The sequence below is a fragment of the Vombatus ursinus genome, unplaced genomic scaffold (assembly GCF_900497805.2).
Source record: "Vombatus ursinus unplaced genomic scaffold, bare-nosed wombat genome assembly UNPS02014798.1, whole genome shotgun sequence".
NCBI lineage: Eukaryota > Metazoa > Chordata > Mammalia > Diprotodontia > Vombatidae > Vombatus > Vombatus ursinus.
The window spans coordinates 64,630,204-64,653,768 of record NW_020954576.1 but is presented as its reverse complement, the minus strand read 5'-3'; the positions used below and the strand labels follow the sequence as shown (position 1 = coordinate 64,653,768).

The following is a 23,565-nucleotide window of genomic DNA, read 5'->3' as shown; positions in this document are numbered from 1 at the left end:
ACTAAATATTGCAGGAGCCATGCTATATACTAAAAATAAAAATGTAAATCTTTAGCTTCCTCATACAGATTTGTTTGCTGTCTTTGTAAAGCAGTATTTTCACTCATAATTTTTAAAAGCAGAGAAGAAAAGATTCTAAATGAAAGAAAAAATCTGGGTGAGACATTTTACCAGTTGTTAAAATTTTAAGGTCATGTGTTTCAGAATAGTCAATATTAAAACCACCTTTTCCTCTCCTTACATTGTAATGTTGTAGCATCAACCACAAGTTATGGATAAGCTGTGACCCATAAAATACTCTTTAAGAAAGTTGAATTTTACATAAAGTGCCACTATATAGGTTTGACCTTACCACTGGTGACATGATCTAAGAAACTTTATTCAGAATGCAAGGCATCATTTTTTTTACAAGATGAATTAGTATTATTATCAACAAACATTTATTGAGTGCCAAGTGTGCATAGGGCACTGTTCTAGATACAGGGGATCTAAAGAGAGATAATGAAACAATCCCTGCCCTCAAGGAGCTTATGATCTAGTTATAGGATATATACACTTAAAATATATATATGTACATATACACATATATATGGTAGACTATATGAAAGGCCTAATTAGCAGACTAGAAAGTAAATGCTATAATTGAGTGGTTAGAGTGCTTAGTCAGTGAATGATATGTGTACCTGAGCTTTGAAGAAAGGATAGTAATTAGATATAGGATCTGAGTAAACGTTTCCATCAAGAAGACAAAACTTTTTTAAACAGAAAATTGTTGTACTGGGTTTGTAAATGATGTGTGTTATCCAGTGCCCTGGAATCCACATAATTTGTGTTATAAATTCATTGGTTTATTTTCCCAAGTGTGAATTGCTTCTAAAGTGTTCCTGTTCATATTATTGAGGGCTAATTAGAACTCAATATTTTTAATGAATCTTAACATATTTGTTTTCAGAATGGGTAGCTACATAATTTTCATTTGATAATTTGGATGTTCTAGGTGCTTATCAGGAACCATCTTCAGTTTATACCTGACTTTTCTAGGATGGATGTATGTGTTCTTCATTTGATTTTTCCTTACTTCCAATTGCTAATATGTGCAAGTAGAATATTCAGCCCCATTAGAGACAGGTTTTGAGAAATGTTGTAACTACTTTATGCTAGTTTCCAAGCAAGCTATGTTAAGTACCCACTTTTAGTTTTGAGATTAGTAAATACATGTCTCTAAAACTAAAAATACAGGCATATTAAGGGCAAGTTTGTTTTTTATCTTGTTTTAATGAATTTTTCCCCATTATAGTCTGTACAGGTCAGAAAAGAGTAAAAGATGCTCAGGGGGGAGGAAGTTCATCAAAAAAGCAGAAAAGAAGCCACAAAACATCAGTGGTAAACAACAAAAAGAAAGGCAAAACCAGTAAGTAGATTATCTCAATAAAAAAAATACCAGCTAATAAAATTTCTCTCCAGATGAAAAAGTTCATGCTGAGAATATGGGATAGTTCCATGCCCTTTGGTCCATGCCTTAAGAATCATACAGAAGATTTATAGGAGGAATTAGAGATCTATATTAAACTTCATCTTATTCAACTATAATCCCAGGTCACAGATAAGGTTAAGCCTTTCTCATTAAGTAGCAGTTCTATACATAAATGCAAGTATCCAAATTAACAGTCTTTTAAAATTCAACTTAAATATCCAAAGGATTTTTAAGTTACCAGTGTACATATGTGTATCACATGTAAGTCACTATGTTTTATTCATTCTTCCCAAAAAGCTGCTATTATCAAATTAATTGTTTTGCTCGTCATTCTCTATGATAGTCACCCTTAAAGGAAGTGCAGTCAGTTCAGAGAAACCTGTGTCAAGCTACAATTCTAGAAACTCTCCTTTACTCCTCATATTCTTGACTTTCTAAGCTATGTGACCTACAGGTTGTAGCTTCCACCTTCCTAGGTTGGCCTTATTTGGTCCTTTTTATTATGTCTTTTTCTTCTCCTTTTCAAACTTTATTTTTTGCTAAGTGTGCTCAAACCTATAATTCTGTTATATAACATTAACTCTGTAATCTGCCTCCACAGTCATGCAGAGTATACAGATTCTGTGTTTATTCTCATAAGAGCTACACATTTTATCTCTTTTTTTAGGCTCAAAATGGGAAACAGAAAATATGTAAAGAATTTTTTTTCAGGTGCCCCACATTGACTTCCTGCTGCTCTTCCAGGACACTCCTGCCACCTCCACTGCTTGACCTTTGCTATCAGCCGGCTTGGCTGCACTTCAGTGCAGAAAGGGTTATTCGGCCAGCTCCCCGAGGTTCTGCTGAGCCCACATGACTTCCATGCGGTGAATATGGCATCCCTCAGGACCCAGGTGGCAATGCTCAGCAGGGCCATGTGAAGCCAGGCTGAGTCAGTCCACTGTATCGGAGTGGGGCCAAGCCACGGGTGGCAGCAGTGGTGAGCCAGGTTCACCAGTAGGCAGGAGTCACCAGAGATTCAGGAGCAGCATTGGGGGGAAGGGTGGGGACTAGATGTGGCAAAGGTAGGTGTTGAGGAGCAGTGGTGCCAAAAGGAATTCCTATTTTTTCAAAACATAACGGGGGAGGAGTTGGTATGTACCTTTGCTAATCAAGAAATGTCCAGACTTTTGGATCTCAAACCTAGATTTGGCTTTTACACTGTAGTAGCTATTATGTGAGTAAATATAGTCAATACAGATAAACCCAAATAGATCACAATCTATTTGGTATACTTAACAGGATATTTGAAATTTTTTCTACACTGTGATTTTTTTGTCTTTAAGGCTTTACCATCTAAGTAGCCTTTCCTGAGAGGACTCGCATCTTCAACAAGTCAATTTTCATATAATTTGGAGATACAGCAGTTGAATGCGCTCTCCTATTCAAATTACACACAGTGGGCTTAAGCTATGGTAAATCAGAATGAGTAAACTATTCTTTGAGAAAAAAACTAATAAAATGAATTACCTCTTTCAGGATTCTGATGTTAACACTTCATATCCTGGTAAAGGTAATTTGACAACAAAATGATTCTGATTTCATTACCTGTTCCTTTACAAAGCACACTGCCTAATAATATTTTTCCTTTGATTTTTATAGTGTGACTGTCTGCAGGTTCCCTGTAAGGAAACAGGTGGTGCTATAATGCATTTCCTACACAGATTTCTAATTTCTTCACAATGTGCTAACATAGTCTTTTCTTGAGAAGTCTGAGCATGAGTGTAAGAGAAGAATTAGTCTTCTGAAGAGAAGATTAGGCCTAAGAACAGCATGAAAAATAATTCATTATATTTATTAAGATTTTAAGTTTTTAAAGTTACGTAGAATGCTTTTTAAACAGTCTATAATAAATGTGATCCAGTTCAAATCCCAGCTATGCCACTTATTAGCTGTCTGATCTTGGGCAAGTCACTTAATCATTATGTGTCTCAGTTTGCTCATCTGTAAATATGAATGGATTAGATGGCCTCTAAAGTCTGTTTCAGCTCTAGTTCTATGATCCCTAGTTGAGCATGCATTACCATTCTTTCTTTGTGACCTGCAGTGTATACCATTGATCTCTATATTATATATAGTAGAAGGGAAATCAGGGTGAGAGGAACAATTCTAGAATGAGAAGACAATTTTAAAAGCTCAGGTGATCTGTCCTGTGATATGATTCTAATTTAAAGTATCTTAAAATAATTGTGATTTTGAGTATGGAAGGCATGGCAGAAGAATGGTTAAAAAAATTTTTTTCTTGATTATTGAGCATTTCAGGTAAGAACCGTTTTCTTTAAAGGTGATGGGGTTTAGATGAACTATTTATGATGACTTGAATATGCATGTGCTATTTTTAGTCACTGGATTACCAGCGTATACAACAGCAAATCACTAAGTATTAGCAGTTGTAAATTAAAATGACTGTTTTTTAGTCATCTACTAAAATCACTGGCAGAAATTGTTAGTTTTTTATCTTTAATACTTTTCTGTCCTTTTTTTGTACATCAGCAAACAGTAGTGATAGTGAAGAACTTTCTGCTGGTGAAAGTGTGGCTAAGAGTCAACCAGCTAAATCTGTTTCCACTGGAATGAAGTCTCATAATACAAAATCTCCAGCAAGGACACAGTCTCCAGGAAAGTGTAGTGGGAAGAATGGAGATAAGGATTCTGAGCTCAAGGAACATAGTAATCGATTACCCAAGGTTTACAAATGGAGTTTTCAAATGTGTAAGTAGTAATGCATTCTCAAACTAGATTTAAGCATAATTAACTCCTTAGCTCTAACCAAAATTGTGTGCTAGGTGTCCTTACAAATTTTAGGTATTTTATTTCTGAATAACTTCCACTAAAATTCTGTTCTGATGTCTCCCTATGGAATGGAGCTGACAAGTGGTTCTCAAAGGATAAACATTGGTAGGTTTTGACTAGTTGAAAGGCGTGTGTGTGTGCGCATATGTATGTATTTTATATATAAATATACATAAATGTGTATATGTATCCCTATATATGTATAAATGGCCTTTCCTCAGTAGAATGTAAGTTCCTTGATAGAAGTGACTTTCATTTTTGTATCTGTATCCCTAGCACCTAGCACAGTGTCTTTTACATAGTAGGTGCTTAGTAAAACCTTGTTGATTGATAAATACTCAATCAGTGGAATAAATACAGTGAAAAAAAATCACTAATTTCAGTTCTACAAACATTTATTAAGCATCTACTATATGTGATGTTCTGTGTAAGGCACTGAGGATGCTAGTATAGAATTTGTGTGTGTGTGTGTGTGTATATATATATATACACATATATATACACATATATATAAAATAGTAGTTCCTGCCTTTAGGAAGCTTGTATGCTGCTAGGTATGGGATGTAACATTTGCAAAGAGAAATAAATACAGTTTGAGAAGGGAGAGGACACTAACAACTACTAGGGGAAATCTAAAAGGGCTTCCTATAGGGAGTAACACATGATCTGAGCCTTCATTCAACAAGCATTTATTAGCTACCTACCACGTCCCCGGGATACAGAGACAAAAATAAAACAGTCCCTGCCGTCAAGGAATGTAAATTATATGAAGGCTTCAGCATATCCATACGTTGGGGGCCTCAACAATGACAAGAAGAGACTAAGGAGAGAAGTGCGTTCTAGGCATTAGGAGACATCTTGCACAGAAACATAAGATCAGGATGTGGAATGATTTGTGTACCAGTTTGGCTTGAACAAGGAGTAGATCAAGGGAAGTAATATGAAATTAGTTAAGAAAGGTAGACTGGAGCCAGACTATGAAGGGTTTTAAATGCCAAGCTGAGGAACTTCTGGGCCTGTCCTTTAGGAAGATTATTTTGGCAGCTATGTGGCAAATTGGATGGTAAAAGAATAAACTAATAGACCAATTTATAGGTTAATGGAATCACCCAAAGAAGAGATGGATACAAGAGATGTTTTGGAGGAAGAACTGACAAGACTTGACAAATAATTGGAGGTGAGGGATGAGGAAGAGAGAAAGGTTAAGGATGACTCTCAGGTTGTGAACCTGGGTAATTGGAAGGGTGATGTTTCCTTCAACAGCAATGAGGAAGTTTAGGGGAGAAAATGGGTCCATTTGGACACATGGAGTTTGAGTTGACTGTGGGACAGTCATGTAGAGATGTCTAGCAGGCAGTGAGTGATGTAGTGCTGGAGCTCAGGACATAGGTGAGTACTGCACGTGTAAGTGTTGTAGTCTTCTTCATAAATCCACAAAAGCTGATGAGATCCCAAAGAAGGAGAGGGTATAGAGAAAGGAGAGAAGAGGCCCTGGATGGAGCCTTGGGAAACACACCTTCAGTTGTGGGGTGGGACATGAATAATTACCCAACAGGAAGGTGTCGAAGGAGAGGTCATATAGGTAGAAGGAAAGAATAATATAATGAAAGCCAAGGTCAGAGATAAAATGGGGAGAAGGGGCAGCAGGATGAAAAACGAGAGGTCAGAAAGTCTGAGGACGAAGAAAAAGCAATGAACTTTCATGCTTAAGAAGATCATTGGTAACCTTGGAGAAGGTAATTTCATTTGAGTGGTGGTGGGGATAAGTGGGATAATGAAGTAGAAGCACTGAATGTATAGGAAGCTTTTACTGAGAGTTTATGAAACAGAGGAGGGGTAGAGGACAATAACTTGAAGGGAGTGAGTCAAGTGAAGTGTTTTTAAAGCTATAGAAAGCCTAGGTGTATTTGTAAGTGGTGGGAAAAGAGTCCATAGATGAAGAGACAGAGTTGGAGGAATGGATAATTAAAAGGGCAGGGTCCTGGAGGAGCATGAAATGGATGACTTCAGTGTCATTGGAAGATGAGAAGAGCCATCTCTTCATGAGAGAACAGAGCAAAAAACAGGAACTGATGTATATATAGGGTATTTTGAGGTGTAGAATAGAGAAGAAAAAATTCATGATAAATGGCCTGTTTTCTTGACAGAGTAGGATGTGAGTTCCTTTGCCTCCTGTGGGGAGCATAAGAGAGTCAATCAAAGAAGAACAGAGAGGTTTGCTGTGTAGCAGTGAGGACCCAGATTAGATTAGTAAAGTTATAGTAACTGTGTGACTTCCTTCTCATTACACTTTTCCCTGTGCTATACCCCTCCTCAACCTATTCTTCAATGTCATTGAGACCTCTAGTCCCTGTATTCCTTTTTACTTTCTAACCCTGCTCTGACTTCACTTTATTCCCTCTCTAATTTCAACCCAATAGTCAGCTATTTTAACTTAACACTGTCTTCTGCTCTCAAGTCTCTTGCCCTACTTTGTCCTGTTGACACTCATCTCTTGCCACACTTCAGCCCTCAGTTACTCCCACTCACAAGCTACTGAATTGGGTACATTACAAATTCATATTATCCAACCTTACTTTTTTTCCTCCTTAATTGATTCCCTATCTCATGTCTCAGAGAAGCTATTCCAAATCTTCTCTTCCCTCCTCAGTCATCCCACACCTTCACCACTCCTCTCTTTTAGAGGAAAATCTTGCTTTTTACTTTCTTGAGAAAATTGAGATAATTTGATATGAGCTTCCTCTTCTCCCATTCTCATCATCTCAAAATTCTTTTATTGTCCCCTCCCACTTTCTTCTCCTTTCCCCCGAATTCTGACAAAGAACTGGTCCTTCTCACCAAGGCCAGTCCCTTCACATATACCGTTGATCCTTAATCCCATCTCCTCTGGCCATCTCCAAATGATCACATATGAAATATCTCTCTGTCTGTCTGTCTGTCTGTCTCTCTCTCTCTCTCTCTCTCTTCTCTCTCTCTCTCTCTCTCTCTGTCTCTGTCTCTCTCTCTCTCTCTCTCCCCCCCTCTTTTCCTCTCCCCCTCTCTCCCTCTTTCCCTCCCTCTCTCCCCCTCTCATCCTCTCTTCCTCCCTTTTTCTCACTCCTTCCCCCTTCTTATCCCTCTTCTTCTCCGTCTCCTTTTCCCTTTCACTCTCCACCTGCCTCCCCTCCACCCCTCCTTTATTCACTACATCCATTTCCTCTTCTCTCACTCATTCTTCAACCATTTTCAGTCTGGCTTCTAACCTCATCATTTAACTTAAAATTCTCTCTTCCAAGTTATCAGTGATATTTTAGTTACCACATCTGACGGTCTTTTCTCAGTCTTAATCCTTCTCAACTTCTCTGCTTCATTTGATGCTGCTGACCACACCTTTCTCCTAGATATTTTATCTTTCCTGGGTTTTCATGAAGCTACTCTCTTCTGGTTTTCTTCCTGCTTGTCTCGACTACTCACTTTTCTTTGCTGGTTCATCATCTGTATCTTACCCTTTAACTAGGTATTCCCCAATGGTTCCAATCACAAGACCTCTTTTGTTCTCCTTCTGTATGATAACCTCATTAGCTCCCATGGGTTTAACTATCATCCTCTATGTAGCTAACTAACAGATATGCTCATATATGTAGCCTTCCTCCCCCAAATTTTAATCCTGTATCACTAATTGCTTATTGGATATATGGCCTGGAGATAGCTCAAACTCAACAGGTTCTCTATTTCTGTTGAAGGCACTGTCATCCTGATCTTACACATTTGTAAACCTTGTACTGTCTGCAACTCCTTCCTCTCCTATACCCAGTGCTTCCATGCAGTTGTGATATCTTGCCATTTCTACCTTCAAAATATCTCTCACCTCTAGTATCTCTCTACTACATGGAGCTCCTACCACTTTAGTTCAGGTCTTTATCACCTCCCATCTAGATTATTGCAATAGACTCCTAATTGGTCTTCTTTCTTAAGTCCTTCCTCCATGTTCCTGCCAAAGTACTCTTCTCTGAGTGTAGATCCAACTGACCATGTGACTCCTCTACTTCATCCACTCCAGTGATTTTCTATTGCCTCTAGATAAAATACACTCTGATGTTTTGTTTTTTAACCCTTACACAATCAATCCTCACTTTCTCTGTACAGACTCATTGGATCTTACTCCTCTTTTGCTCTACAGTCCCGCCAAAATGGCATTTTCTCTGTTCTTCACACATGACAGTCCATCTTTCAACTCCATATCTTTGCCCTGACTATCCCACATGCCTAGAATGGATTCCCTCCTTACCCCCACTTCATATCTCCTCATTTATAATCCCGCTTGAAAACTGTCTTCTGCAATAAGCCTTTCTGTATCCTTCTACATACTAGTGCTCTCCCTCCAAAATTACTACGAAGTAGTACAAATATATTTGTATTTGTTTATTTTGAGTCTGGTAAGTGGCATAGTGGGTAGAGTCTTGGACCTAGAGTCAGAAAATCGTTAGCTCAATGCCACATCAGACATTTACTGGCTGTGTGACCCTGGGCAAATAAATCCCTTAACCTCTGTTTGCCTCAGTTTCCTCATCTATAGAAATGGGGATAATAATAACACCTACCTCCCAGAGTTGCTGGAAGATCAAATAAGATAACTTTTTGCTCAAAGTGCTGTATCAATGCTATCTATTATTGTTGTTATGTTATTATATAATTATATATGTACTTGTCTTCCCTCATTAGAATGCAGGCTTCTCATGAGTAGGTATTATTTTATGCTTTGTACTTTGTACTTTTTCCCCATTGCTTAGCACAGTGCCTGGAACATAGTGGACACTTAAATACTTGGCGATTTGTTCCCTCAGCACACCAAGAGTAGATATAGAAAAGGCAGCTGGTGGGAATGACCCAGGGTTGGGATTCAGTGGTGATATGACAGTAGGGCAAGGGATTCAAGGGTAGAAGGTATGCCCTCTGTAGTTGAACTGGTCAACTATAGGGTTCAAGTTAGGAAGGGAAGACAGGGAGACCAGAACCAGGGTAATGGATTAGGAAAGCAGAGAGGGGAGGAGTGGCTAGACCTTTCAATGAAGACAAAATAGATTTAGTAGTTAGGCAGTAGGAGAGTGAGAAGATTAAAGATGTAGTCCAAGAGAAGAATTCCAGTATTCTAGATCAATGATGTCACATACAATACTAGTTCCTTTGAATCATACAAAATGGGGATGAGGCACAGTCAGAAGATTCTGGGCATACTGAGACAAAAATTGGGCCTGGTATCTGAGGCCCCACTCATGGATGGGGTCCTAAAATCCAAAGGTTGGTCGTCCAGAGCTCTAGAAAAAGAATCATGTAATTGAAATACCTGGAATCTGAGACTCTTAAAATAGTAAACAAATTATTTACAAATGTTGACTAGACAGAAAAAATAAGAATCATTGCTTGAAAATTTCATTTCTTTTTCGTGTTATAATCCTATTTATTTTTTAATTGCATTTTTCTCTAACCAAAATTATAAAGACAACTGTTAGAGGATTGATTACATAGTTTTCTATTTTAGATCCTTCATATATAGAATTCTTTTTTTCGAAAGCACATATTCATTGAAGTTTTTTAAACCAATAGCTGACCTGGAAAATATGACAAGTGCAGAACGCATTGCAATCCTTCAAGAAAAACTACAGGAAATCAGGAAACATTATCTGTCATTGAAATCTGAAGTGGCTTCCATTGATCGGAGAAGAAAACGTTTAAAGAAGAAGGAAAGAGAAAGTGAGTGTTTTCATCTATTTGGAAAAATGTGGTTTTAGTATGTTGTAAAATTATAATGAACCATGCTTGATCCTGAAGAAGGGAAGAAAAAAATGTCCTTTGCTCTTTGCTGAGGTGGGAAACTGTCAGTAGGGAACATTTCCTGTATCGTTAGACTTAGTTGATGTTAATTTCACTGAACAGCCAGTTTTTTCCCTTTCTTTTTTATTTATTATAAGGGATGGGGAAAGTACCAGAGAGGGAGATATTTGAAAATGAAGTTAATTTAAAAACAAATGAAATATATCAGTTTTCTAAAACTTGTTCTTGTTATTCCATAAAATAATAGTAAAATTTTCTGGGGTTTTTTTTTTTTGATCCATGCCAATGCTTTCCTTGTAGTGATATAGATTGGCTCCTACTCTGCATTTTATAGTCTTAAGAAGTAACCTTAAGTAATTTTTCTATGGGCTCCACAGCCAATACGTGCCAGAGGGAGAATTTGAACCTATATCTTCCTTACTGGGAGGGCAGTTCCATATTCACCATACCACTCTGCTTTAACTTATTTTTAATTTATTCAAATATTATTGTCTTTGAAAATGAGATCTACCTGTTAGAATCTTTGAATTATAGGATTTTATTACTTCACAGAACATTTAATCCAACTCTGCTCCCAACACCACCCCATGCTCATTTTGCCGACGAAAGAAATTAGGCATAGGAAAGTTAAATAAACTTCCATAAGCTCATACAACTAAATAAAGGCAGAACCAATAATGGAATGCTTTCTACAACATGACACTGCTTCCTTTTAATGTGTATACTTGAGCATTTTTATGGTTTTTGATAATGTGTACCAAATTGTAGAATAATTCAAGTTTCCTGAATCTCTAAAAAATGAGAGCCCCTAATCTTCTAAAACTATGTATGTCCTTAGTGTATTTTGCAAGGTCTTTTAGGACATCTGTCAAAATTGTGTATTTTCATGTCATACAGTTCAAAAAATGAGCTGAATGGTTGTACATTTATCTTGCAGGATTCCCATTCATCTTATTAGGATGTTCATAGAATTCCTTTTCAAAAGAGGGATAATATTTGTCTTTCTTTAGATGGCACTTCTCATTATTTCCAGGATCTTTCAAAGGTGGCCAGTAACAGCAGTCACATATGCCAGTCTTATTTGTGCCTTAGAAGTATAGTATGTTGATAATGGATGTGGGTATGGTGAATTGAACTCGTGTAAAGCACTTAGGGGCTTCTGTTACCATCTCCTTACTTATATTAGGTTTCAGCATCCTTCTAACCATTTCTGTTCCCATCCTTCCTAGTACAAAGTTAATTGTCCTTGTCAGAGAAAACAGAAGCAAAGTTAGGGATGGGTAAGCAGTTTAACTGTCTCACTGTTGTCCATTATCATCAATACTTTCACCTCAACTAAGCCTTTTTCCAATCCTTGCTTTGTTCCTCACCTGGTGCTCAATATAGTTTAAAAGCTTCTTTTTAAAAAAAAATTGTCATTAATATTCATATCAGTCTTATCTCATTTGGGGCTGCAGTGATTCTAACATTCTTAGAGAACCGTGCATCTCTTTTGCATTTATCCTAGTTCTTATTTCCATTCATGTCCTTTTTCGTGGTGCAGGTAGGTGGCACAGTGGATAGACCACTGATTCTGGAGTTAAGAAGACCTGTATTCAAATCCAGCCATAGTCAGTAACTGTGTGACCAAGTCACCTGCCCTCTATTTGCCTCAGTTTCCTCATCTGTAAAATAGGGATAATAATAGCACCTACCTCCCAGGGTTGTTATGAGGCTCAAATGAGATAATATATTTTTTCAAATTTTTAAATTTATTTTTATTTCATTCAGTATTTCCCAATCACATGTAAAAAAATTTAAGTCTTTTTTTTTTTAAATTTTGAGTTCCAAATTCTCTCCATTCTTCCTGTCCCTACCCTTTCCTTGAGAAGGCAAACAATTTTATATGATGTAATATTTGTAAAGCTCTTACTGTGCGCAGTGCTGGCGTATTGTGAACACTCTATCAATGTTAGCTGTTTTAAAACCATAAATTGTTCCATGCATTCCCTGTGTAGTCATTTTGATTTCTTTAAGCAGCTCCTCTTTTTCCTCTTAATTAAAGTCAGTTCTGCTTGTGTTTTCAGAATTTTCTCAGAAGTTTTCAGTCCCTCTTAGTGATACTTCTCCAGTAAAACATTAGGCCATTGGATCTTACTCTTCTTCTCTCTAAACCTTTTGAAATCTGCCTTCCCCAAAATCTAGGATTCCTTTCAAATTATGTCTAGCTTTCTTCTGCTTCCTCACGAATTCCGTGATAGACTTCTCTCCAATGTTTCCCTCATTTCTACTTCAGCAACTAGTTCCTTCTTAGTAATCCACATCAGGTCTTTACAGTTTGCTTTATCAGCTTTTGAAGGATTGAATTAAGTTATGTTACAAATTTGGTGCAGAGAATGCAATAGTAGAAGGTGGATAGTATTCCTCCCTCATCATCATTACAATATTATGCCCCCATACCAGATTTGTGATTCATTTCCTTAACACTTTGCCTCATTCTTCTTTTTGTGCAGTTGATCTATGTCATACTGTGATAACACTATCATTTCTGTTTCTCGAACTTGACTCAACTGCTCTCCAGATTTCCTTTTATGGTTCCTGAGTTTCTTACATGAATAATCTTCTTACTAGATAATGTACTTCTTTCTCTTCCTTTATCATAAGGTATACGCCCATCCAGAGCTATATTCCGGTAATGAATCCCAAGGCATCAAGTCTCAATGGTAGTTATTGTGTCAAATTTGCCATTTTATGTTAGGATTTCTAGTTGACACTATTTACCCATATTTTGTGCATTTTTATGTATTGTTGATGTCTGAGACCTTGAGTTTTGTCTCTGGCTTTCTTTTTGGATGTTGTCTCCCAGGAATTACCAGCTCTCTCTTCTGTCCCTCTTCTAGTACTGTATCTACTGTTTCTCTGTAATGAGTTTGTTTATGTGAGCAGTTTTCTCTTCTCTGTGTCTCTTTTTCCTTTCCCCTTCAGTTAGATTCCTAAAACTCTAGGCAAGTGTGTTTTTAAAGGCCAGTATTAGGTATTCTGTATTGTTTGTCAAAAACCCATGCTGTGCCATGCTGTGGCTTAAAAAATCTAAATTTCATTTTCTGATACCACCTTCTTAGCTAACTATTTCCCAAATCCCTCCTCCCTATAGCTCAGTAATAGATTTGAAGTTCTTCATGAAAGGGAAGAATAAGACTCCCTCCAGAGGAAGTTTTTGTATTGTAATGATGAGGGTGTATGGTGTCAGTAGATGAGAGGTCACCTAGCAATGGGCCAGAAAAGAAATATATAAGTTGAAGCTGCTGTTGAAGAGCTATTTTTGTATCCTTCAGCCAGGAGTCATTAGCCAGCCCTACCTCCCTTTTCTTTCTCTGGCTATCACTGGATGACTACTTATCAGTCCTTCTACCCTTCCTTCTTTCTGTCACATTATTCCGTCCTCCTGATACAAGTTAGGATTCCCCTTCTTCTTTATTTTCTCCTTGAAGCTCTTCTATTATTTCAAGGAACACTTCAGAGAGAACTTTGATTACTTGAAGAGTATATGTGTAGTCTTCTGGCCCTCTTAACTTTACTTCCAGGACAGTGGTCAGTTTGCACTTTGTGCATACATAAGAATTACTTTAATACCATCAGACTCACTCTCCAGATAACTGAAAAATTCTTCTTTCACTCCAAATTACTTGAATCCAGATCCTCTATCCTTTGCTGTAGTTCTCTTAACTAACCCTTGTTGAAAACTTCTGATTGCTAAACTTCTTCACTGCTGGAGTCCTCTAAGAGAGGCATAATTTATGTCATTGGTCCTCTTTGAGAATGAAGGATGAAAAACAGTTTGTTGGGCAAAGTTGAGGCAGAAGCTTTTCCTATTTTTTCATTTATTAGAACAGTGCAATCTCTACTTAGCTACCTTTGATTTGCAGTTAGAAAATTTCTGCCACTCCAAAGGCAAATAGAAGGAAATAAAAGTCAACTTTTAAACAGAAATCCAATTATCTCAGTAGCTTCTATACCTTGTGTATTCTTGCCAATCTTCTCTAGAAATCTTCCCATACTCTTAACTCCTAGCTGCTTGTTTTTCCTCATCTTCTTCCCATTACTAAGATACAGCTTGTTTAGTTACTAGAGTGAAAACCAGGAAACACACCTTTTATAGATTTAAAAAATGTTTTAAAAAATCTGCTAGCCAGGTGTGGTACCACTCTCTGTAGCCCCTTCGACTAGGGAGGCTGGGGTTGATGGATTACTTGAGCTTGAGAGTTCTGAGATCAGGAGAGATAAAGACAGTTTGGTGACCCCATTAAATTTGCCACCAAATGGTGAACCCCAAAGAGTGAAGGCCACCAAGTTGCCTAAGGAGGGATAAATCAGCCTACAGAGAAAACTTCCGTGACAATCGGCATTGGGCATTGGGCTGTGAGTTGCCATCCTCCTTCAAGCCCATGTGAGATAAAGAGACCCAATTTCAACAAAAAGAAGAATGTACACAAAGCCATCAAGATGGTAAAGGAGCAGTGTTTCTTTTTGGCATTTCCTTGTTCTACCTCCTTTTATTCACTATTTTCCACAATATTTATACTTTTTTTTAAAAAATCAAAACTTTTCATCCACAAAGATATTTTAGGTACCTACTGTGTGAATGGATCTGTGGAAAAATAGAAAAAATAGAATACCTCGTCCCTTTGCTTGAGGACTTACACCATATTAACAGTAATTTTCCACAGAAATGTGGCTTGTATGAAATTTTCACTTGCTTTGCGATAGGTCAAAGTTGACTAGGACAGTTTGGTAGTTTAGGTTCAAGATTAGAATGAAATGATGCTCAGTAGTCTTACAGTTAGCAAAAATGTATTTACTTAGCCATATTAGGAGGATGTTCAAAGCGGGCAAAATATATTACTGAAGTATACAGTTGATGCAGTAGAACTGAATTAATGTTGATAATCCTTTGTTGGTTATTCTGCTGATCTAAAATATGAGGGTTCCACCCAGGAGCTCCTTATGGTTTTTTGTACTTGAGCAACCAGCTTTGATGAGCTTCATCAAAGCTGAATCCTTAGTCCCCAGAGCCAATCAAATCTCAAGGATGGTTTGAATACCTTTTAAAGAAAAAAAATTGCTCAGTCCACATGGAATCACTGGTAGATATTTCTCCTATGATTGGTGTTACTTTTTAATGTATACCATAATTTTCTACCTTTTCATAAAGATCTCATTTTAGTAGTATGGCTAATATTCATACCAATGCAATATATATGTATTTTATATATATAGTAATAGTGCTTACTTTGTGCTACATGTGGGATGTTCAGTAAGCAAAAGGAGCTCCCTTAAAGGAACTCGAAGTCTAATGGAGGAGGCAACATTCATAAAATGTGCATACATGATATAAATGGAAGTCATTCTCAAAGAACAGGCATTAGCAGTAGGAAGGAACTCTTGAGGAAGGTAAAATTTAAGGTGAATCTTAAAGGAAGTCAGGAGGCGGAGGTGAGGAGGAAGAACATTCCACACCTGAGAAGACAGTCAGTGAAAAGTCACAGAATTGGGAGATGGAATGTCATATGAGGAACAAACAAATAAACCACTGTTAGTTACTAAAGCATAGAGTACAAACAGAGGAAGTAAAATGTAAGAAGACCATAAAGGGAAGACAGCGCCAAGTTGTAAAAGACTTTAATTGCCAAGCTGAGGGCTTCAGGGAGCCACTGGAGTTTATTGAGTGATTGGGGTGGTGGTGATACCATCACACCTGCATTTTAGGAAAATCACTCTAGTAGGTGAGTAGAGGATGGAAGAGGGAAGAGACTTGAGGTGGGGGGTCCATTTAGTAGAAGGCTATTGCAGTAGTCCAGTTAAAAGTGTTGAGGACCTTGTACTGGGTAGTGGCTATGTGAGGGGGCAAAAGGGGAGGAATATATGTGAGAGAGGTGGTGAAGAGACAAATGACAAGATCTGATAATAAATGGCAAATGTTGGGATGTGAGTGCAAGAGTGAAGAGCTAAGATTGACATTTAGGTTGTCAGCCTAAGTGACAGGATTGTGGTACCCTTGATAGTAATAGGAAAATTGTAATGAGGAGAGGGTTTTGGGTAGAAAGATAATTCTGCTTTGGACATACTGAGTTTGTGATGCCTACAGGATATCCAATTTGAGATGACTGAGGAGGTGTCAGACAGGAGAACAAAGAGAAAATAATGTTACAAAATCCTAAAGAGAATTGAGGAAGATGGTGGAGTATGTCAGAAAATTCCAAGCTCTCCAGATATCCTCCATAAACAAGACAAAATATCACCTAAGGATGAACTTAAAGCGCAAAAATAAACAAGAGTTGGGGCAGATTAATGGTTCTCCTGGGACAGCTGGAGAAGGCCTGAGGAAAGACCCCAGTTTGGCCTGAGGTAGTGCAAACACCTCCAGGGTATCTCTACTGAAACAATAAACAACACGCCCTGGGGGCAGCTGGGTTGGGAGGTAGCCTCAGTCTCAGCCATGGGGATTCTCATCTCACTGTGTGTGTGCGGTAGGGGGAGAGTGGTGTCACACATCTGAGCAGGGGAAGATCGAAGGACCTTCTGCTGCCAAGGGACTCCAGGCCCAGCTGTGCCCCCAAAATGCAAGCCTGGGCTGTGGCTGAAGGCCAGAAGGAGCCAGCACATGCCTGGCCAGTGCGGAAGCAGTGAGGTGGGGATTCTCTTGGCTGTGGGCACTTAACAGAAGAGCCAAGTTCTTAGCTTTGGTTCCAGGCCAGAGGGGAGAACTGAAGGTTATAGCCACTGGAGGAGCAAGAGCATTTCCAGCAGTGTGTCTGGAGCCCCAGCTGTGGCTTGGAGGGGAAAGGAGTGCCAAGGTTGGGCCCAGGACAAAGCTCAAAAAATGACAGCAAGAAGGACTTGAGGCCAAAGGCACCATCCCCCACCTCCTGACTAGAGGTGATTATAATAAAATAATAAAAATGAGCAAGCAAAGGAGAAAGAACCCAATCATAGAGAGACACCATGGGAATAGAGAAGACCAGGGTTCATTTTCAGAGAATACTAAAGCAAAAAAAGGTCTCCCCTACCCCGAAGAGTAAAATCAGTCACCTGCCCAAAAAGAGTTCTTGGAAGAACTTAAAAAGGACTTTTAAAATCAAATAAGAGAAGTTGAAGAAAAATTAGAAAAAAAAATAAGGACAATCCAAGAAAATTATGAAAAGAAAGTCTACCACCTGGAAAAGAAGATCCAGCATTTTAAGGAAGAGAACAACTCCGTAGAACCTAGAATTGGGCGTTATATCAAGAAATAATAAAATAAAAAGAATGAAAAAATAGAAGAGAATGTGAAACATCTCATAAGAAAAATAGCCGATTTGGAGAACAGATCAAGAAGAGAAAACATAAGAATAATTGGACTATCTGAAAGCTATAATCAAAAACAGAATCTTGATGCAATGATGTAAGAAATAATTAAAGGAAATTTCCCTGAAGTTTTAGAACAAGAGGGGAAAGTACAAATAGAAAGAATTCACTGATCACCATCTGAAAGAGATCCCAGAATTAAAACCTACAGGGATATCACAGCCAAATTCCAAAATTCCCAGGTTAAGGAGAAAATATGGAGAGCAACAAGGAAAAAAAACAATTCAAATACTGCAGAGCCACAATTAGAATTACATAAAACCTAGCATCTGCTACACTAAAAGACCACAGGTCTTGGAACACTATATTGGAAAACAAAAGAACTGGGAGTCACAACCAAAAATAACTTACCAGCAAAGTTAAGTATAATCCTCAATGGGGAAAGAAATGGACATTCAATGAATTGACAGACTTTCAGGATTTTGTTACAAAAAGACCAGAACTTAATAGAAAATTTGATTTATAAGATCCAGGAGAAATATAATGTAAACATCAAAAACCAATTACAAGAGATTCAATAAAGACAAACTATTTACTTTTTATATGTGGAAATATAAACCACATGTTTAAGATTGTCATTAGTAATTGGGTAGTTTGAAAGAAAGATTGGGAAAGAGCTGAGTCATAACTCATATGTGGTGATTCTAAAAAGCAAAATTCTGTAGGAAAATGTAAAAAGAGCAATTATCTTGTACAAATGAGGTAGGAGAGGAAGAACTGATACAGAGGAGTCAGGTAGGGGTGGAGGACTGGTAGTGCTGAACCCTGCTCTCATCTGGTCTGGGTTAAAGAGGGAACTACAGATACATCTAGAAGGGTATAGAAGTTTTCTAAATTTATAGAGAAATAAGAGAGTGAGGGAATAGGATGGGGGGCGGTGATATAGAAGGGTAGGTAGATTAAGATTTAGGAGGATGGTGGAAGAAGAAAAGGAAGGGACCCTTAGAGGAGTGGGTAGAACAAGGATAAGGGGAGAGGATAAGGGAGAGATTCTTTAAAAGGGTGTGGAATAGGGAGGTAGTGGTTAGAAGTAAACTAGAGGAGGGATAGGGTAAAAGGAGAGGTTGAGAAGGACAATAGTGAGGAAAAATAGAATGGAGGGAGATACACAAATAGTAATAATAACTTTGAATGTGAATGGGATGAATTCACCCATAAAACAAATGAATAGCGGAATGGATTAAAAATCAGAATCTGACATTATGCTGCTTACAAGAAACACATTTAAAAATGAGAGACAAACACAGAGTTAAAATAAGGACTGAAGTAGAATTTTATGCCTCAGCCAATGCAAAAAAAGCAGGGATAACAATCATGTTATCAGATAAAGTCAAAGCTAAAATTGATTTAATTAAAAAAGATAAATAGGGAAACTACATTATGATAAAAGGTACCATAGGTAATGTAGCCATATCAATGCTCAACTTACATGCACCAAATACCATAGCACCTAAATTTTTAAAAGAAATGTTAAATGAATTACAGGTAGAAATAGATCATAGTACTGTAATAGTGGGGGACTTTAATCTTCCCCTCTCAGAACTAGACAAATCTAACCAAAAAAATAAATTAAAAAAGAAGTTAAGGAAGTGAATAGAATTTTAGGTAAGCTAGATATGATAGATGTCTGGAGAGAACTGAATAGAAATAGAAAGGAATACACTATTTTCTCAGTGGTACTTGGTACCTTTGCAAAGATTGACCATATATTAGAGCACAAACATTTCATACCTAAAAGCAGAAATATTAAATGCTTCCTTCATAGACCACAATGCAATAAAAATTATATTATTATATTTAAAATTATATTTAACAAGGGACCATGGAAACATAGGGGGAAAAACTAATTGGAGACTAAACAACCTAATCTTAAAGAATAAATAATAGAAACAATCAGCAATTTCATTAAAGAAATGATAATAAAAGTAACAAAAATCATATGATAATATCTATAGATACAGAAAAAGCATTTGATAAAGTACAACACTCATTTCTATTAAAAACACTTGAAAGTATAGGCATAAATGGACTTTTCCTTAAATTGATAAGAAGCATTTACCTAAAACCATTAGCAAGCATTATTTGTAATGGGGATAAGCTAGAAGCCTCCCCAGTAAGATCAGGTGTGAAACAAGGATACCCATGGTCACCAGTATTATTCAGTATTATATAGGAAATCCTAGCAACAGCAATAAGAGAAGAAAAAGAAATAGAAGGAATGAGAATAGAAAATGATACAGATGATATGATGATATACTTGGAAAACCCTGAAGATTCAACTAAAAAGTTAATTGAAATAATAATTTTGGCAGAGTAGGAGGATATAAAGTAAACCTGCATAAATCATCAGCATTCCTATATATTAACAACAGGATCCTGCAGGAAGAGATAGCTAGAAATACCCCATTTAAAAAAAAAAAAACCAGTATAAAATATCTGGGAATAGACGTACCAAAACAAACCTAGGATCTATACTAACAAAACCATAAAAAACTTCGTACATAAATAAAATCAGATTTAAATAAATGGCAAAATATTAATTGTTCATGGTTAGGCAGGGCCAATATGATAAAAGTGGCAATTTTACCAAAATCTGTATATTCAATGCCATCTTAATTAAATTATCAAAAAAATTATTTTACAGAGCTAGAAAAAATAATAAAAATTATTTGGAAGAAGAAAAAGTCAAGAATATCAAAGGAACTAATGGAAAAATGTAAAGGAAGGAGGTTTAGTAGTACTAGATCTCAGACTTAAATTATATTATAAAGCAATAATCAAAACTATCTGGTACTGGCTAAGAAATAGAAAGGTAGATTAGTGGAACAAAGTAAACATACAATCTACAGCAGCAAACGAATATAGCTATCCAGTGTGTTTGACAAGTGTAAAGACTTAAATTTTGGGGATAAGAATTCATTATTTGGTAAAAATTGTTGGGAAAGCTGGAAAGCAGTCTGACAGACATTGGGCATAAACCAATATCTTATACCATTTACCAAGATACGGTCAAAATGGATTCATGACCTAGATATAAAGGGAGATATTACAAGAAAATTTGAAGAACATGGAACATATTACCTATCAAACTTATGGATAGGTGAACAATTTATGAACAAACGAGATAGAGAGTGTTGTGAGTTGTAAAATGGATAATTTTGATTACATTAAATTAAATTAAGAAGTTTTTGTACAAATAAAACATGTAGCCAAGATCAGAAGGAAAGCACAAAATTGGGGAAAATTTTGTGTAGACAGTTCCTCAAATAAAGGTCTACTATCTCAAATGTATAAAGAACTTTGTCAAATCTATAAGAAGGTGAGTCATTCCACAGTTGATAAATGGTCAGAGGATATGAACAGACAGTTTCCCAATGAAGAAATCAAAACAATAGATAGTCAAATAAAAAAATGCTTTAAATCATTATTGATTAGAGAAATGTGAATTAAAACAACCTTGAGATATCATTTTACACCTATCAGATTGGCTAAAATGATAGAAGGGGAAAATGATAAATGTTAGAGGGGATATGGAAAAATTCGGACCTTAATTCATGGTAGATCTGTGAGCTGATCCAACCATTTTGGAAAGAGATTTGGAATCATGCCCAAAGAGTTATTAAACTTGACCCAGCAATGCCACTATTAGGTCTGTTTACCAAGATGATTAGGGGAAATGGGAAAAAACCTACATGTTCTGAAATATTCATAGGCAGCTCTCTTTGTGGTGACAAAGAACTGGAAATTTCGAGGATGTCCCTCAGTTGGGGAATTACTAAACAAATCATGGTATACGTTCATGATGGAATATTACTCTGCTATAAGAAATGATGAACTCAATGATTTTAGAAAAGCACAAGGAGACCTCTATGAAATAATGAAGAGTGAAATGAGCAGAACCAGGAGAACACTGTATACACTAACAGCAGTATTGTTTTAAGAACAACTTTGAGCAACCAAGTCATTCTGACTATTATAAATATCCAGATTAACCTCAAAGATCCTATGAAGGAAAATGCTGTTTTAGTCCAGAAAGGAATATTGCTGTGGTGTAGGAAATGATGAGCTGGTTGTTATAGAAAAACATGGAAAGACTTGGACATATGAAGAAAGGTGCTATCCACCTTCAGAGAAACAAATGATAGGAGGAAATAAGCATAGAATGGTCTTACATATATGTATATAAGTGTATATGTATATGTTTATAGATATCTATTTGTGTGTGTGTGTGCGTATCTCCACACTTAATTGTAACCTTCTTTAGGGTGAGGGGAAGAGAGGGAGAAGATAAAGTGAAAAGTGCACAGCCTGTAACAAAAGAAAACCAACAAGGAAGCAAAGAAAAGCTGGGCAGCTTTGAAAACAATCTGTAGTATTTATTATATAGGTTTTCTTGAAATAGAAATATATTGAATCCTCTCTTATTGTCTGCTGTGTACATGGCAATGTTTTCCCCCCTTTTCTCATTTTGTATTTAAGTGTAAAATAAAGAAAAAGTAAAGAGAATTGAGATTTTGAAGAAGGGAATATTCAGAAGATAGTGATCTATACTATCAAAGACTCCAGAGAGGTTGAAAAGATTTGAAAAAAGACCATTAGATTTAACAGTGAAGGGACAGTTGGTCACTTGAGAGAGCATTTTCAGTTTGATTATGAAGTTGGAAGCTATATTTTAAAAACGAGGTTTAAAAAAAGAATGAGAGAGCAGGAAGTGGAGGAACCTGGTATATCTATAATCTCTCCAGGAGTTTAGCCTAGAAGGGAAGGAGAGACAGGACTTTAGCTAGCAGGAATATCATCAGCTCAAATGAAGGTTTTTTAAAGATGGTGGATTTTAAGGATGTGTGTATAGGTATCAAGGAAGGAAACTCGAGAGGGTGGGGATGGTAATGAGGGTAATCTCTTGGAGGAGACAGGACATCAAGCGTCTATGTAGAAAGGACTGTTTTGGCAAAGAGAAGGGCTGCCTCTTCATGTAAGGTAAGAGTGAAGGAGAAAATAGATGGCAAAGATGTCTGAGTAGTGTCCAAGAAAATGACAGTAGATAGAGCACTGGGCCTGGAGTTGGGAAGACCTGAGTTCAGATTCTCAGACTTGTATTAGCTGGATGACCCTGAGCAAGTCAGTTTACCTCTCTGAGACTCATTTTCCTCAACTGTGAAATGGAGATTAAAAAAAAAGAGAGAGAAACTGCCTCACAGCATTGTTGTGAGGATCAAATGAGATGATTTATGTAAAGCACTTTGTAAACCTTAAAGTACGTTATTAATGCTAGCTTTTATTAGTTGTCATGGTAGTGATGATGATAATGATAATGATGATTTGAGATGAGAAAGAGGTGACAACAAGGAGCCCTTGGGAAATGGCCTCCTTTTCCCCATTCCTTTTTTGGGTGGTGAAGTACTCAGCAAGGTGCTGGCCCAAAGGCATGATGGAGAAGTCCAGAGTAGTACAGCAGGGTGGGAAATGAAGAAATGGCTCACTTGGGTGCCTTCCTTTAATTGGAAATTCCAGGAGGAGTCCTCCATCTCCACCCTCTCCAGTCAGAGGGAGGGACCACAGGGACAGCGGGTGGAGACAGGAGGGAAGGCATTCCAGGCATGGGGGGCAGCCACTGCAAAAGCATGTGTTGATCAGGTGTTGAATGCAAGGAAAAGCACGTCAGACTATATCAATTTAAAGACAGTAAAGGGCCAGGTTGTGAAGAACTTTAAATACCAGAGGGAAGATTTTATAATTAATCCTGGAGGTACCTAAAGTATATCAAATAGGAGGGTGACAAGGTCATACCTGTGCGTTAGGAAAAGTACTTTTACAGCCCTCTGGAGGATGGATGTAGTGAGAAGAGACTTGTGGTGGGGAAACCAATTAGGAGGTTATTGCAGTCCAGAGTAGTGATGAAGACTTGTACTAGGGTGATGACTGTAAAGGTAGAGAGGGTGGAGCTGTATGTGAGAGATGTTGTGAAGAAAGCAACTGATTGGATATGTGGGGGCTAAGTGAAATGGCAGATAGCACAGATGCAAGTCTGAGTAACTGGAAGGGTGTGGTGCCCTCGATAGCTG

At 37.3% G+C, this 23,565-nt stretch overlaps 1 protein-coding gene across 5 annotated transcripts in view; it reads left to right on the top strand.

Moving 5' to 3' along the window:
- Positions 1-23,565, top strand: part of LOC114049735 (AT-rich interactive domain-containing protein 4B) — a 196,399-nt gene that overhangs the window by 169,812 nt on the left and 3,022 nt on the right. For 2 of the 5 annotated variants that reach the window (XM_027871123.1, XM_027871122.1), the window contains 3 exons: positions 1,298-1,411; positions 4,007-4,225; positions 9,890-10,036. In XM_027871123.1, the coding sequence (XP_027726924.1) occupies positions 1,298-1,411; positions 4,007-4,225; positions 9,890-10,036 (480 nt within the window). Of the gene's footprint in view, positions 1-1,297; positions 1,412-2,185; positions 2,341-4,006; positions 4,226-9,889; positions 10,037-23,565 lie in introns of those variants that run through there. The other 3 variants (XR_003569904.1, XM_027871125.1, XM_027871124.1) reach the window with 3 other exon arrangements.